This window comes from Leptosomus discolor, chromosome 18 (assembly GCF_034619465.1).
Source record: "Leptosomus discolor isolate bLepDis1 chromosome 18, bLepDis1.hap2, whole genome shotgun sequence".
NCBI classification, from domain to species: domain Eukaryota; kingdom Metazoa; phylum Chordata; class Aves; order Leptosomiformes; family Leptosomidae; genus Leptosomus; species Leptosomus discolor.
Window position 1 is genome coordinate 9,854,034 of NC_141408.1, and position 15,750 is coordinate 9,869,783.

At 40.9% G+C, this 15,750-nt stretch overlaps 1 protein-coding gene across 2 annotated transcripts in view; it reads right to left on the reverse strand.

Moving 5' to 3' along the window:
* The window catches only part of GOSR1 (golgi SNAP receptor complex member 1), a 31,227-nt gene that overhangs the window by 8,715 nt on the left and 6,762 nt on the right, over window positions 1-15,750 (reverse strand). For both annotated transcript variants that reach the window (XM_086475100.1, XM_086475099.1), the window contains exon 7: window positions 3,004-3,033. In XM_086475100.1, the coding sequence (XP_086331226.1) occupies window positions 3,004-3,033 (30 nt within the window). The remainder of the gene's footprint in view (window positions 1-3,003; window positions 3,034-15,750) is intronic.

A 15,750-nucleotide genomic window follows, 5' to 3' on the forward strand; every position in this document is an offset into this window, starting at 1 on the left:
CAAAAGGAACGCTTCCCCAGAAATGCAACTGATTTTGCCTCAATACTCCGGCAGGACTCTTCTGAAAAGAGCTAAGGTTCAAAATCTACCTCATGCCTTTCCATTCTGTAAAGCCAAGACTCAATGCAAGTGAATTTTTCCCTTTTATAAAATCCTAAGTATTACCTAAAGAAATACCCCAAATACATGAGGAGAGTATTTTTTAAAAAAATTAAATCTATGGTTTTGGTCTGGCTTCAGAGTGGAAGGGGATTCATCCAAACTGTTAATATACAAACACTGACAGATCAGCCTGAATCAAGCCTCAGTAACAGTCTTACAACAAAATCCTAAGAACTTGTCACACTGTACATGCAAAACTATAAAAAAATTCAAACTGAGCCAACCTAAAAATATAAGTTGTTGGAAAACAAGAAATAAATCATTTGCTATTTTGGAAAAGTGATAATGTTTGAAAATGAAAACCCGAGAAACCAAACATATTAAGCAAAATCTATGCTTGTATTCAAATCTGGCCAAGAGAAGTGAACACTGTTCCAAAAGAACTGCAGTACAAAGTATCACATCCCACTCGTTTCTGGAAAGAAATATGCTGCAGTAAGAGCCCATATCACGTAATTCATTTAAAAATTGATTAAAAGTTTAGTACTAACAAAACATCTGGAATGACAGCCCTACTCATCGCTTCAGTTACTGCATCGGTTCAGCTCAGGTGCCCATATACCCTCTTGCACAGGTGTTTGCTCCCGTGGAGGAACCAGAGAGGAACCCTCAGGCTCCGCACTTTGGTTCTGTTCTCTACAGAAGGTTCGAGCAAGGGTTTCACAACCAGTGCTAACTGTGGAGTCCCTGGCAATGGGGTCACCGGTACACAGCTTGTCAACAAGAGCCTCTGCACGCCCAGAAAAAGTGGGTTCTCCCCAGTGTTTAGAATCACTGCTTCACAACAACCCCTAAAAAAATAGAGAGTGAATTCTTGACTTCCTGAATTACACCCAAATAATGAGTAACGAACTACAGCAGACAAACCTGGAAGACAGAGCAGTATTAGTAGCCAGAACAAGCTAATTACATCTCATTCAAGGAATCTGCATTCAAACAGCTTCCCCTGCACAATTCCCTCATTTACTCTGTTTACAATAGATAAAGCAATTGATCATCAGAAGCTGGGCACATTTCTATCTGGTACAATCACTTAAAATGCAGCAGGGTTTACCATCAGTTAATACCACACCTGAATACTTGCAGTTACTGGGGATGACAAGAAAAAGAGTAAAGCAAAAATATCACCCTGGTTTCAACAGAGTCAGAATTGAAAGAAGATGATACAAATGAAATTACATTTCCTGCTCGATTTAGTTACAAGTTAACCAGCTCTTTTTCTACAAAAAGGAATGTAGAACATTTTTGGCAACAACTACAACAAGAAGTTCATTTACTACAGATAACAAACGGTGCAACAAGGAGAGCTGAAATCCAGCCTCTTGAAAAATCAAAGTTCATTTTTTAACAGAAGGAATGCTTTCAGTGAACAGCATCACAGAGCTCTGACCCAAGGCATGCGGTAGGGATCACCGCGTGAGAAGCAGTCACGGTGGAGACAGTCAGTTTGCAGTCAGCCACAGGACTGCAGCTCATGCAAACGAAACTCAAAGCAGTTTTAAACCAGCCAGGACACCTACTGATGACACCACGGAGCTTCTGAGTAGGATCAAAACTGATGGAGGAACCTGGGTGAGCATTCAAGCAGCTGCCCTGTTCTGAGCTCCAGTTTGGCACCGCTACGGTCCCTTGCACAGGTAAAGCGACACGGAGGTTCACTTACCCCACACGCACACTCTCAGCCTCTCTGATGCCACAGAATCAAGAGGCTAGGCAAAGAGTTCAAATGATAAAACACGAGTCATTTTGCAGGAGATTAAGCTTAATAAATCACCATATGCTGTTCGATGCTCTAGTGACTGTAGTGGCAGCAAATAAGAGACTCAACAAGTGTTGAGCATTTTTACTAGACAGAAAAGTAAGGCTGCAAGCATGGCAGTAAAGGAGAGGATTTTTAATCAGGAAAGGACTGATGAACCCAAAGTTAAACAATTATCCACAATAACTGTGCTAAGTTTGGCAAACACCGTTATGTGGCTGTGGTGAGATTATATCCCCATTTTCAGACACTACTGTGCCGACCACTTCTGGTTCATCACTGCACATTAATGTGGTTTAACACTTTCTTCCAGCATGTTAATTATACTGAGCCTACTGTGTGTACTTAAACTAGCCAGCCCTTAATGGACATAGAGCCTTGCTGCACCTCTAATTACTCTTCTTGATCACTTATGCCAGTACACGCATTATCTGAAAGTATCTTACTTGCTTTCTTCCTTTTTTTTTTTTTAAAGCAATAATCTAAAATTTAAAACCATTAAGTCGGGCGCTCTGAATTACTGGTTTGCAAAATCCCAGAGTTCAACGGAAGACTGGGAAGGGCACAGATAATAAAAGTAATTTATGCTACGGTTCTAAAATTTCTAGATTAGTTAGAGAAGGCATCAGTCAAGTACTCAAACCATGTAAAAAACCCCAAAGATGCATAACTATACTAACAACCTCTCATGCCCTTGTGGTAAAAGCCCTTAACTATACCAGCTGCACACCAGGGTGCTGAACACACTGAAGAATTACAGAAAAATCATCTTGTAGAAGAGTGGAATAGCCCTCACCAGCTCGACCTGAGATTCACTCTGCTCAATCACTCCTTTTGTTTTTGTAGGGGCTATTCACCTTTGAACAGAAACACAAATTTTCTAAACTAGGATATTTAAGCAACACCATTATGTCAACACTGAATAGGAAAAAAATGCCAAAACCCACCACCACTCCATTGTAATACTGCCTACGAGTTGTAAACAATACAGTTGTTGCTTAAATGACTGATATCTTTAGACACAATTCAGTGTAAATGCTGATTGTACAGAAAAGAATGAAAATTAGTAAGTTCATTCCTACCTTATTGTTTCTTCTATCAGCCGATCTGAGCTGAAAGCCAAAAGAAAAAAAAAGTTGTTAAAAAAAGTAACAAGCACCAAGTATTATTTTAGATTACTAAATCAGTGACCACCCTAATAGAAACCGTGACAAATATGCCCTTAGAATGTCTTATTTCAGGATGTTGTCACTTTTTACTACTACACAGATTTGATATGTATAATGAGTCTTGGCAGGAGATGGATGTAGTGCCCTCTGGAGCAGCATTTCCTACCTGTATGCAAGAGTAGGTGCTCAGGAGAACAGGTAAAGACTGCGACAACAGAAAAAAGGGAAATGGGCTCATGATTCATGGCTGATTAACGTTACTGAGCCTCATGTGTACCAGGTGCCCAGGACAGTCTGGAAAGGAGTATTAGAGAAGGAAGCACCCAGTTTTATTGCTTTTTAATCCTAGTCTTTCCTGCCCACCTCTTCAAAAAATGTAATTAACAATAAAAGCTGAGACTTGGTTCCAGGTAATAACATCTCAAAACACTGCTTCAGAGCTAGTTTACCAAACACTGTTTTATGGCGGTTAACGAGGCAAGTTCTTTCTATAGTAATACCAGTTGGATGAGAATTATGACGCCATCTGTAAGAGAAAGACCTTGATAACATGTGCCCCTTCCCCCTCGCTGCCACTCGTTAATTGAATTTCTATGTAGCATCGCTGGGAAAAGGGCAGCCTAAAATACAGCACCACAGAGAGAACATTTCATTTAAAAAACGGATGTGCAAGATTAAGGTGACAAAGAGCCTCAGAAGACTTGAGCAATTTCTCTTTTTCTGTGCTCAACTTCTTACAGACAGGTTTTTAATCACTGTTTTACAGGCAATTATGAAATTCCAGAAAAACATATCTTGTTACAGCCATCAATATCTCAAATGTAACACTGATACAGAATAGGTGACTGCATCCCTGCTTCCTGTATTGTGGAAAAAAGGATGCAACCCTACAACTGCTCCAGCGACCCCACAGATTTATGCAAACTCTTGTAGAATAACTGAAAAAAAAAAAAAAAAAAAAAGTGAGTTTGCAGTTCAAGAAGGAAATAAATCTGACAGGAAGGAGTTTTATGTTGTACTGGATATTGCTTCTAGTATTAAAGCAGAATTTACTGCTGCCAAACTAAAAGGATTACAAGACACTGAAACAGCATGACCGTCTTCATCTTCCATCCTCCTGGTTCCAAGTGTTTTGCCACCTCAGGAAGGGAAGGCATCAACAGCCTCCGGCACAGCACAGTTCTGCCTCCGACTCAGCCAGAGCTGCCCAATTTGGAACTTCTCTTCTACCCACAGAAATTCTGGAGATCCCCCCGCACCTCCAGCTGGAGGCACGGCCAAGGAGCACGTTGTGCAGCGTGTGCGCGCGTGTGTAAACTGCTCGGGGGGGAGATGCTAACAGAACGTCCTTATTCATCTGTGAAGGGGAGTGAAAACACGAAGGTTGCTATTTCAGTCTAGTCCAGGGCTCGAAATATGGAGACAGCACACAAAGCACTAAAAATATTTTGCCCAATTTTAAGTTGAGAGGGACTCAAGTGGGGCAGCGAACACTGAAAACACTGAACACTTCTGTCTGCTCCCGAAACAAAGCCACACTCCAAAGATTCACATCAGTTGCAAGGACATTGGTTTAATCAAATAAAACCATTTTCATTCACTCTGTGGTTATTTATTACCACTGGCACAGAGAAGTAAAACACCATGGTTATGTACACAAAATGATGTAAGCAGTCTCAAGTCTCACAGCATCTGATAATGTCCCCAAGGCAAGCAGAACAGAAACGCGATGCATTAAAGAGCTCTGTAATTGCTGATTCTCAAAGATACAAAATTCAACTGAGGATGTGTCTTTCATAAATAGAGAGTCTCCAACAGACAGGGGTATTATGGGCAGTGCATAAGAAGAATAAACAGCAAAAACATCAGAAAACAGTCTGAAAAACAAGAATGGTGCACAAGAATGCACCATTTTTAAAAAGGTTTTTGTTTTTCTTAATTTATTAACAACAAAAACATCAGAGGCCTAGCTGGAAATAAGTTACAGTTACAAAAATTCTGAGGAACAAAACATTGCTAGAACAGTCCTATTAAAAAAAGTCCTATCCTGGAAAAATCATCACCAGTATTACCAGCTCTTTGTCCGTTTAACTGATGAAATTATACTATTTTCATGTCGATGAACTTAAGACAACAGGGAAGTTGAACACATTCAGAGACCTTAAGTGAACTAGGATGTTCTGCAAGGTTTTCAGAGCACAAAAATTAGGCTTGCCAGTTTGCGGCAGAGGCACTAACCGCTCTTTATGTTAGAGAAAGCTGTAGTTAGGCAGTTTTATTACTTAATCAGGACCGTAAACACAAAACGCATTTAAAAGCTTCAGATTCTATTATATTATATGGCATTATTTTTTATATATGTAGGTACGTATACAGACTCATAAAACTAAACCCTGGAAACACAGCTACCTGTGAAATGATGACCAGCAGAAGTTAACAAAAATGTGTAAACCCAGTAATAAACAGTTCTCAATATCAACAGCCAAGGACACCAGATGCAAATGCCAACACAAGGCATTTAACAGGCATCTGAAGTCGCAAGACCAATGTTTCTCAACTTACATGGAGGGCACCCCAACTATTTAAAACAACGAGATGCACGTTAATTTATCTTCAGAATGACTGATGTATAGGTAAGGGCAGACTGAGCTAACTCTTATAGTCTTAAATAAACAGCTGGGAAGCACACAGATTTACTAAACTGGATGTTCTTCCCACCCCAAGAAGCATCACCTTTTGATGGCCCTGAGAGGATTTCCAAAACCATCTCTACTTGCAAGTCTCCAGCAGGTGAACAAACCCGAGCAGAAAACGGCAATGACACTCACTGAAATGTTGGTAAAGGCAGCGTGAGCAGGGACATTTTATGGTAAAAATCTGCACATCGGAATCCCTCAGAGTTCTCTGAAGCTTAATACTTCCAAGCAAAGACAACAAATCCAGCGGACATTACCTTATGAACATCCAAGCAAGCAAACGATGGTTCTGGGCAACATTAATCTCATCTGCCATCTGTTTCAATAGCTATGCATTTTCACCTGTCGAGGCAGATGGCACTTTGACAAAGCCATTTAAAAATACTATACAAAAGAAACGCGGAAAGATGCTGAGGCAATCACCTACTGTAATAAGTGGCACAAACCCAACAGTAGCAGTCGTGCATATGAAATAATCAGGCCTCTGTGCAACTGCTGTCTTCAGAAAAGACTGTGCAGTTTGTCATTTAAATATGCAGACAGGTAAACGAATCCAAAGGAAAAAATTAAATGAAATATGCCTCTAGGAGAGAAAAGAAGCCTGCCCATCACATCAAGCTTTTACAACTAAAGAAAGCATTTTATGTTCTTCTAAAGCAAATTTCTATTTCAGTAGTTAAAACTCAGTAATACAGGTGATTACTTAGGTGAGGACTGGGCTCTCCCATACCCACAGATCTTGCTGCTGACTTACTAGCTAGATACCAAACACGAGCACTTGTCAGAAAAACAAGATACAGCAGTAACACTCGTCTGCACACAACACATTTCACAATGCATTTTAAACCCTTCAGATGAAATTAAGGGCAGTATTATCACAAAGAATAATTTAAAATGATTAGGGACAAACCCTGCAGAATAAACTAATATAGCACTTGATAACTTATTTTTTTACTTTCATAACAAATAATTACAGAAATAATAATTTTACTTTGCTCTTTCAAGACCAATCACTAGTCTCAGCTCTCAAACCTCATGCAAGAAATCTTTCACAGTCCTGGATCACCAGGCAACGTGGAGCTTCCAGGAATGCAAATACTGCAAAACATACTTGATAATCTAATACAAACATACAGATTAGGATGAAGCAAATCAGATTTACACAATCAGTTATTTCTATCATAATAATAATAATTCCCAATTCAGAAGTGAAATACACACTGTACACACACACAAGAACAACTCCAGCTCCAACTCATTTTTTTCTGCTTGCCACCAATGTACCTTATAATCTAAAAAATTCAGAAGATCATTAAGATCTTTAAAAACTTAAGTAGAAGAATGTAAAGTAGAACACTTTTTTTTTTCCTAGGATAACAAACAAGGTATTCCAGATTTTTCTAAGACTTGTCTCAAGCTTGATTCAACTTAGTGTCAAAGAAAGAGTGAATTCCACCAGAGCTGCTCAGCTAGTTTGGACAGTCTCCTACAGTTGCTAATGAAAACAAAAACTGGTGCAGAAGCTTACTCACTGACTGAGACCCAACACAAGAACGTGGCGAGACAAACGTACCTAGGGTAAACAACACCCAAAGAGAGAAAATTTTGTGCAGACACCACCAAATTCGCTCCTGTGTTTTTATCAAAGAGCAGAAGCAGCACCTGGGAGCAACAGCACAGGGAGGAAAAGGAATGTACTTGACTACGAAGCATACACCCTGTGTTTCCAGCATGAGAAGAGCCAGCTGGCCAAAACCAGAGACTTGAGGTGAAATGGGCATTTTCAGGGATGAACGGTTGCCCACAGAAATCGTGCTGAAAGCAGAGAAAGGTTCAAATACCGACAGAAACCGCTAGCTTTTGCAGGTTCCCTTTATATGTTAATTAAAGCATAAACCTGCATGCTAAGTAGCTGCAATGTTTTCATGCTTTCTGTTGCCGTAGGCGAAATGAGGTAAGAGCCTACAACAATCAAACATAAAACCCAGCACAAACACGAGCATTAAGTCAATGTATAGATCTGCTCCAAAGGAACAATATGTTATTAACAACATCACACCTACAAACTCTAAATACGTAACTAAGCTTATTTTGACAGATCATTGTACTGGGGAGTCTGACGCTCAGTAATCACTTTCAGTAAGAATGAGGAATAGTTGCAAAATTGGAAATGAAAAAAAGCACAACAGCACAACATCACGCTGCTTTTAATCAATGCGAGCAATTTGTTAAATCTAGAATGAAAGGGACTGGAACAGAATCCATTGCTCTAAGCAGGAGTTAACCAATATTATTTGGTGTTGAATTTTTTCCAGATGGATCACATGTACCTTGTACATGACAAAAAAAAAAAAAAACAAAACAAAAAACCACCAAACATGCACAAAGCATGCTTTTCACCGTAGGGAAAAATCTACTGAAGGATTTCCAGGAAAATAAACTAGTGAAACCTACTCCCTCCAACTGCAATCCTATGACACAAAATTTACTAAAAACTGGACTCCTAGCTACACCACTAAGTAACTATCTTGACAGCTTATCAATTCCAACAATTTGGACCTAAGATAAGCTAAGACAAGTACTTTCTTTGCAGCTAAGATCTGTAAACATGTCTACATATGTACTGTAACCAACGAAAAGGTGAGTTGTTCTAACTCAGTTTAAAGAACAATTTAATGGATGCAAGCAAATACCAAGGGATGCTCTCCCTTTGTGCGGACATCCCCGAACACAGGGATCCACCTTCACAGACCAAACAGGTTGTTTCTCCCAGATTTCCAAAGGGTACAGGCTGCACCTCCACTGAACTCCATGGACTCATCTGGGAATTATCAACAGAGTGAAAGAAGCGTTTCTGCAAAAAGAGGAGTTAGCCAAGAAAGCTCTTTGGCACATAGAAAGACTACTGGGGAGAGTGCCTGATGTTTGAGACTCCCAAGAGGGTGAGCAACAGCAATACTTCTTCCTTTAAAGCAAATCTATAAGGAAATAAGAGCCTTCTCAGTAATCTGCAGTGCAGAGTTTACCCAAGAACGCAGTTAAAAACTTCAAATGAAAACAGCTCCTATCGTCTAAATGAAGCGCAGCAGCTGGTTGCCTATCAGGGAGCACAAAGCCAATGCCAGGATGGCACCACCAGCCACATAATGAGGTTTCCAGAGGCTCTCGATTCATGGTCGTGAAAGTTCCTGGAGAGATTGACCCTCCCATATAATTGCTCCATATTACCCATAGGAGTAAAGTCAAATGAACTGAGCAGGGCAGGCCTTACTGTAAGTCATTATCAGCAACCACAACTGTCAGAACAATTCCAGTAACTTACTAATGGACTATATCGGCATTTCCTCAGATTTTACCTGCTGCATTCGGGGGGGGGGGTGTGCTCTTTACATTATTTCCTCTGGTTTAAAACCTGTAACTTAGATTATACCTTTAACTAAAGGGAAAAAAAAAAACCACCCTCAAAAAGAAGCAACGCAGCATTTGATTTCCAACACCGATCTCAAGAAAAAGGAGCTGGACCAAGATAACCTGTCATTACTGATCTGTTGGGCACACACACAAGACTTGTAAGAAGCACAAGCCAATTATAACCAGTACTGTAACAAAACAGATTGTGCCACTTTTCTAGCTCAGTGGTTTTTGACTTAAGCTAGACAGAGCTAAAACATTGTTCTACTACTCACACACCCCTAAGTAACCAAGAAAAGAGAACACAAGGGGGAATGTCTTCCAGAAGAGCCCCGGCATATAAACAGCTTTGTAATTAGTATCTTTTTAATTTCCAGTGAAGCTAACACAGAAATGAAGTGAGAATTATCTCTAGGATGACAACCCAATTTTAATTCATTACAAAACCCTAAAATACACGTTGAAGGAAATGTATTCTGCTTCCTAACTGCACTTTCACCAGCTGTGGTTTTGAGGGTTTGTTTGGTAGATGTAGAAAGCTACATGGCTTTCATCCAGGACTTCGACAAAGTACCTGATGTTACAACTACCGACCTGCCTGCTTATTAAGTTTCAGAAAATGATTCTCAAACCTGCATCATGAGCTATACAATACAACGAACACCTGCGGTTCAAAATTTCAAGGGCACGCTACATTTAAACCGTCTACAATCCAAATCCAGAATGAAGATCTCAACATTTTTCTTCCGACCCCATTTCACTGCGTTCTTAGGCTTGTCTTTTTATCTAAGACTGAACAAGAGGCATTCTTCCAGAAGTGTGACTATACTCCATATAAACAAGTCTCTCAAGTGAGAGGAAAGCACTCTGCATCTTTCACTTGACAACAAAACTGAAGTCCTTGAAAGGTTCTAAGCAAAACTGTATTATCAGGCTAAACCAGGCGTGCTTTAGTGGGAATTTGGATCTAGTTCTGCTCACCATCATGGATCTGATGAAGAGTATGTATCCTCAGCAGATGGGAGTCGATGCTTTTTATCAAACCACTGGTAAAGCATCACGCAGATACCTGGATAGCCTATCAGTCAGCAGCCCAGAATGACGAGAACCTCATTCTGCTGCATTAGTACGGAGGCTCAAATTAAACAAACTCAAGAATGACGTTATTCCATAATGTGATAACTTCCCAGAGGTACGATCTGTATTTGAGAAAAATGGAAACAATCACTATTTAACACATCCCTACACATCAAATGAAATCCAACAGCTTGTTTTTACTGGAGGTTCCAATAGCAAATAACGAGCAAGTACTTCGTGCAATAAGGAAGTACACAGCCACACTGACCAAAAAATTACATTGAAATAAAATGTGATTCTCAGATTCCACGAAAGAAATCCTATAAAACTCCCCAATTGTTGATTCTGTTCTAAAGATGCACCTACTTTTCAGACCCAATCCGTGTAAGAAGGATTTCAGCACTTGTCTAAGCCCTAATTTCAACACAGACCTTGGGGGCGGGGGGGAAGCTGTCCTAGTTAAGAAACAGTGTTGAAAGGAAAGCTAAAAACAAATAAAACATGCATCACCGACTTGTTTATTTCTGAAACCAGCAAGAAACTTCAGAAGCACACACAGAGCTCTGAAGTTTGAAGTGTAGTTTTAAACCCCTCCCTCTCCCCAAATCAAGGGCATAGTGCTGTCTCTCAGGTAAAGCCCAGAGCCGAGAACCAGAGCCGAGTTTTAGTCCCAACCACCCTCTTTCCACGATATATCCGGGTAATCTTTCACACAGTGTTGAGAGGGTTTGTTCTTTAGTTTCTGCACACATTCATAAAGACATAGTTTCTGCAGCCTCTTTTGCAGGGATACATGGAAGTTCACGCACCAAGCTTCCATTTTATACCCAAGAAAAGCAAAGAAGTTTGAGGTTCTTAATGCTAACACCTGTGTGACCGCATCTTTTGTCACCTGGATAATCCAATTTTGTACTGGGAGTTACAAAGGAAGTCCCCAAACTAGGTTTTGTGCATGTGTGTGGTGGGTTCATTGGGGTTTCGTGGGTTTTTTTTTTTTTGTTTGGTGTGTCGTGCCCCCCGCCCCCCCTATCTTCAAATAACATTCATTTTAGACATATTGAGGTATAAAAATACCACAACAGTCACTCAATCTCAGGGAAATTATTGATTAAAGTATTTTTTAAGCAATCCAACTACAAGAAAAGCAGGCAAATAAACCTTGTGAGATGAATATAAACTTCGGTTTAATGGTTTGGGGAAGGTTTGGGTTTTTAAGTCATAAATACAGCACAGGAAGATGAAAAGCATTATTTGATTTTACTCTAATGAAGCTCAAGCTATTTTTAGAGGGAAAACCTCTTTTAAATCCTGAAGTGCTTGGCTGATTTTCACATTCTTTTATTAAGTTATTTATAAATAATAACAATACCCAGGAGAGCATCTTCCTTCATTGCCTGCAAGCTTTGAACCTCCCCAAATTCTCATTAAATTACTTCAATAACTTGCTCACACAGTCATATAATCAGAGTCACATAATAAGCGGTGAAGTTTCTTTTTTTCCAGAAGACACAAACTGTCTCCCTCATTGAGTAGCATTTACTATTAAAATAAGAAAACAGGTAAGTTGTGCTCAGTCTGGTGCTGCAGTTAAGTACATGATCCGCCCAAGTCTCCTATTTAGCCTGGGACTGTCAGAGGGGAAGCCAATCCAGCCACTTAGGAAGTGGCCTTGTGTCATTCTGCCATGGATCCTCAACAGAGAGAGGTTCTGCCAGCAGGCTTGGAGATAAACCCCATTCAATCCCACGCAGAGATAAGGCTAAAGGAAGGGATCACTGATGCGTGACTGCAATCAAGCAAACTCGCAGCAATAGGAGACAGAGCAGAAAGAGAAAACAGAATCCTATTTTGAAACAGGATTACGGTACAAGTTGTTGTGCATCTTTAAGTAAGCTTCTGCAATACCAAAAATCCTCCTTTGTTCAAATCCCTTCCTTGAAAACTGTTTTATTTGTGCTGCTGCTCAGACAGCGCATAGAGCCCTCCCAAAAAAGTCCGTGTTACGGATATCGAATGGCAAGTCTGTAAGGTAACTACTGTCACCCTGACCAGCTAGCTGAGGCACTAGCACGCACTTTTAGTGCAATAGTTTCTCCAACTTCCCTATTCCAAGAAACAAAGAAAACCAGGCAATGGTATTCCGGAAAACAGTGACACACCACTGCCAGAGCTCTTGCAGTTAATGGCCAGCACAGAAACATTTTAACCCAGATTCCTCAATCTCTTCTCGCACTGTATCTTCCAGTTCAATAGACAGAGCGCTGCAGCCTTCCATTACTACTGCACAGCAGGTCTGCAGCCAAATTACACTGTATTCGGTGCTTCTTGGCAAACAATCCAAACCAAGGCCATGGATAGCATGAATTGTCCTTTCCTAGCAGATCTGTTTTGGTTTTCATAACTGCTAATAAAGCAAAGAAAACTGCTCATTATCAAGTGCTGCTTCAGTTAAAATCTGTACTAAAATTAAGAGAATAGAGGGACAGGAACACCACATTCTGCTTTGACGGGAACAAAAAATAAGTTTAATTTAGAGGCAAGTTTTGCAATTAAAAAAGCCAAAGCCCTGACTAAAGCGGAGCTCAGCAGTTCTGAGGCTGCAGAGCTGGCAGCCAGCAGGCACCCAGGGAAGAGGCTCATCACACTCTTCCCTCCCTCCTGCTTTCCTGTCCACCTTGGGAAGGAAAAAGGAACTGGCAAATTAGCTGGTTTTCCTACAGTCTCTTTCTTTACATGGAAAGATGAAGGAGATGCAGTGGCAAACCATGTGTCAGCCGGAGCAGTTACTGCCCAGGCACCTGCGTGTCCTCCCCTTGCAATTGGAGGCGAGGGAGGGGATAGGAGGGGAGACAAGCGCAGTTCTCCGGTTTTAATCCAACACTGAAGGTTCACCGACATCCACAGGAACCTGAGCAGCAACAGCATGGAAATCAGGGTGTGCAGAGCAGGGAACAGGGATAAAACAAGAGGGAAATTAAAATTAAAGTAGAAAACTGGTAGCTTTTTCCAAAAAGATCAATGCACCTGTAATCAAAAGCCCTGTAAGGTGTCTCTGCATCTCACTAAGCTGAGTTCTCTGTGCAAATCAGTACTGAAGTGAAAATTTGCAAGCAACATCAACACTTAGAGGAAAAACAGTCAACAAGTCACTCCCTCTATTAAGATCTGGACTGTATCATGAACAGAGTTTGAAAGCAGTTCCCCGGTGATTATTCTCCACTGAATGTGGCCATTTCTGTCCAAACAACGACAGGAAATTTGAAATAGTTCTGCTAAAAATTGAAATGAGTAATAGCAATACAAATATTACATAATCACATATATGAAGTGCTGCATGAACATTAAGTTATCCTAATTGTTTCCATGAATCAGGTATGTATTATTAATATCACCATTACACAACTGCTGCAGATTCCCGTTATTTCCTTTGCTCACTTCTCTCACTCCTTTTTTCTCTTTCCCATGCAGAACACAGCCCTCTCAAATTTGTTTGCTCTCCTCCTTTCCACCTTCCAAGTTTCTCGCCCACCTGCTCTGGCGCCCCTACCCTCTCGGTTCCCACTGCTAAACACTTTAAGACGCACAGGGATGTTTCATGGCCTCAGCTCACCTCAACACCTCGAGCAGGTTCATCTCACCTACCTGCATCACTTACATCTGATACTCTAAGCCGAAAATTTTTTACTGGATAGACTGATAGCCTGCATAGCAACGCTCACCAGAAACACGCAGTCACCTGACAACAATTAAAACCGCAGCTAACGATATCTGCACCAGCACAGGCACCTGCCTCACCCCCTGCCACTTCTTTTGGAAAAGGACAAATGTTCCATTTTTGAGCACTGGAGCTGAGTAGTAAAACAACAGCGATACAGTGGCCCTACAATGACAGAACAAACCTACTACAGCAAATGCTGGTGACCGCTAAGTGGTCTAGTTTTCATCTAGTTTTAGAGGGAATTCTCCATAGGTAGTAAAATCTGTAATTTCTATCTAAACCTTGGAAGCCTTCATCAACTTTTACACAAACTCATCAGTATCACCTGATGTATCATCCACATACAATGCAAGTACTAAACACAAGGGAAATTTTCACTCCCATGCACAGGCAATACTGAAAATTTAGCCCCACGCATCAGTCCCTTCTTTGCTGACTTAGACTATAACTCATCAATAACTGCAGAGTTTCTCAGGGCAAACGCTCAGTTGACAGGACTCTTCCTCTGAGGCAGCACTTTTCAGAGCAGTTCTTAAAATGCTAATCTACTTCTATTCATCATAACTGCTTCCTTTAGATGGAAAACAGTATTACAATAAAAAAGATGACGTGTTTACCTCCCTGGCCAAAAGCATACCAACAGAAAAGATGAGACAAACACCTTTACTGAATGGCACAGACCCAAGAAAACAAGCATTTAAAACTCAACTGCAAACATAACCGCACTAGGTTTGGTATTTCTTTAAGCTTCTGACAGGTCAAAAGATCTAAGCTATTAGGTAAAAATATTAAAAATATTTGACAAGACCTGTCTTCTAGCCTCATTTTATTGAACAGGCGTTAAAATTTTTATTTAAAAAAATTAGGCATTATTGGTTTTCTCTCCAGAGGTAGCTAAAACTATCCTTAAATTGCCTCCCACCTACAGTCAACAAAATTTCTTGACAAACCTCCTCGCTCAATAAAACCCAAAATCACCTGATTTATAAAATGAACTGAACTGGCAGCAAAGCTTTCAGTTGAAGAGAGAAGAACACGATACGCTTCCTCTAACCCTCCCAGAAGTGGGGTGCGGCAGACCCCTGCACGCCCCCAGCCCCAGGGCTGCCCCGGCAGCACCACGATCCTAACGGGAAGGTGCGCAGCACCCTTGTGCCAGCAGCCCTGACACAGCAGCCAGCCCCACCCAGGGAAAGGGAATCCAAATGGATGCAGGATCCTCACGGCTTAATGGAGCGCAGTTTTACGGAACGCAGGCACAGCAAGGGTTTGCACAGAGCTTCAGCCGCTGTAATTCCCTTGGTGCTTGATATATGTTGGGTCCTTTTATTCATCAAAACTTTGTATCCTCAGAGATTTCCCCTCCTTTTTTATGATTACCTACATATGCAAAATTAAGACAGATTTTCCTTCATTCTTATTCCTTCCAGAAGGGAGGACGTTCAAAACGTGACAGAAAAACAAAAAGGCAGATTTAGGCAAAAGCAGAGGTCCAGCTCCTCTCCAAAGTCCCAAAGAGCTTTCTGGCTCTCCTCCTCTGACTCCCAAGTGAGGTACCACCACAAACAATACCGCCTAAGACTGCCAGGAGGCTTTTTAAAGAGCATTCACGGAAAACATTGCCAAGAGTAAACTCAGGTTTCCGCTTACTCTGTCTCACATGGTAGTGCATAAAGAAAGAGGCCGACTGACGAGTCTGGTTCTCTGCAGTGGGGTAATGGCTCACACATTCTCCATTATCAGGTCACGGACTGAACA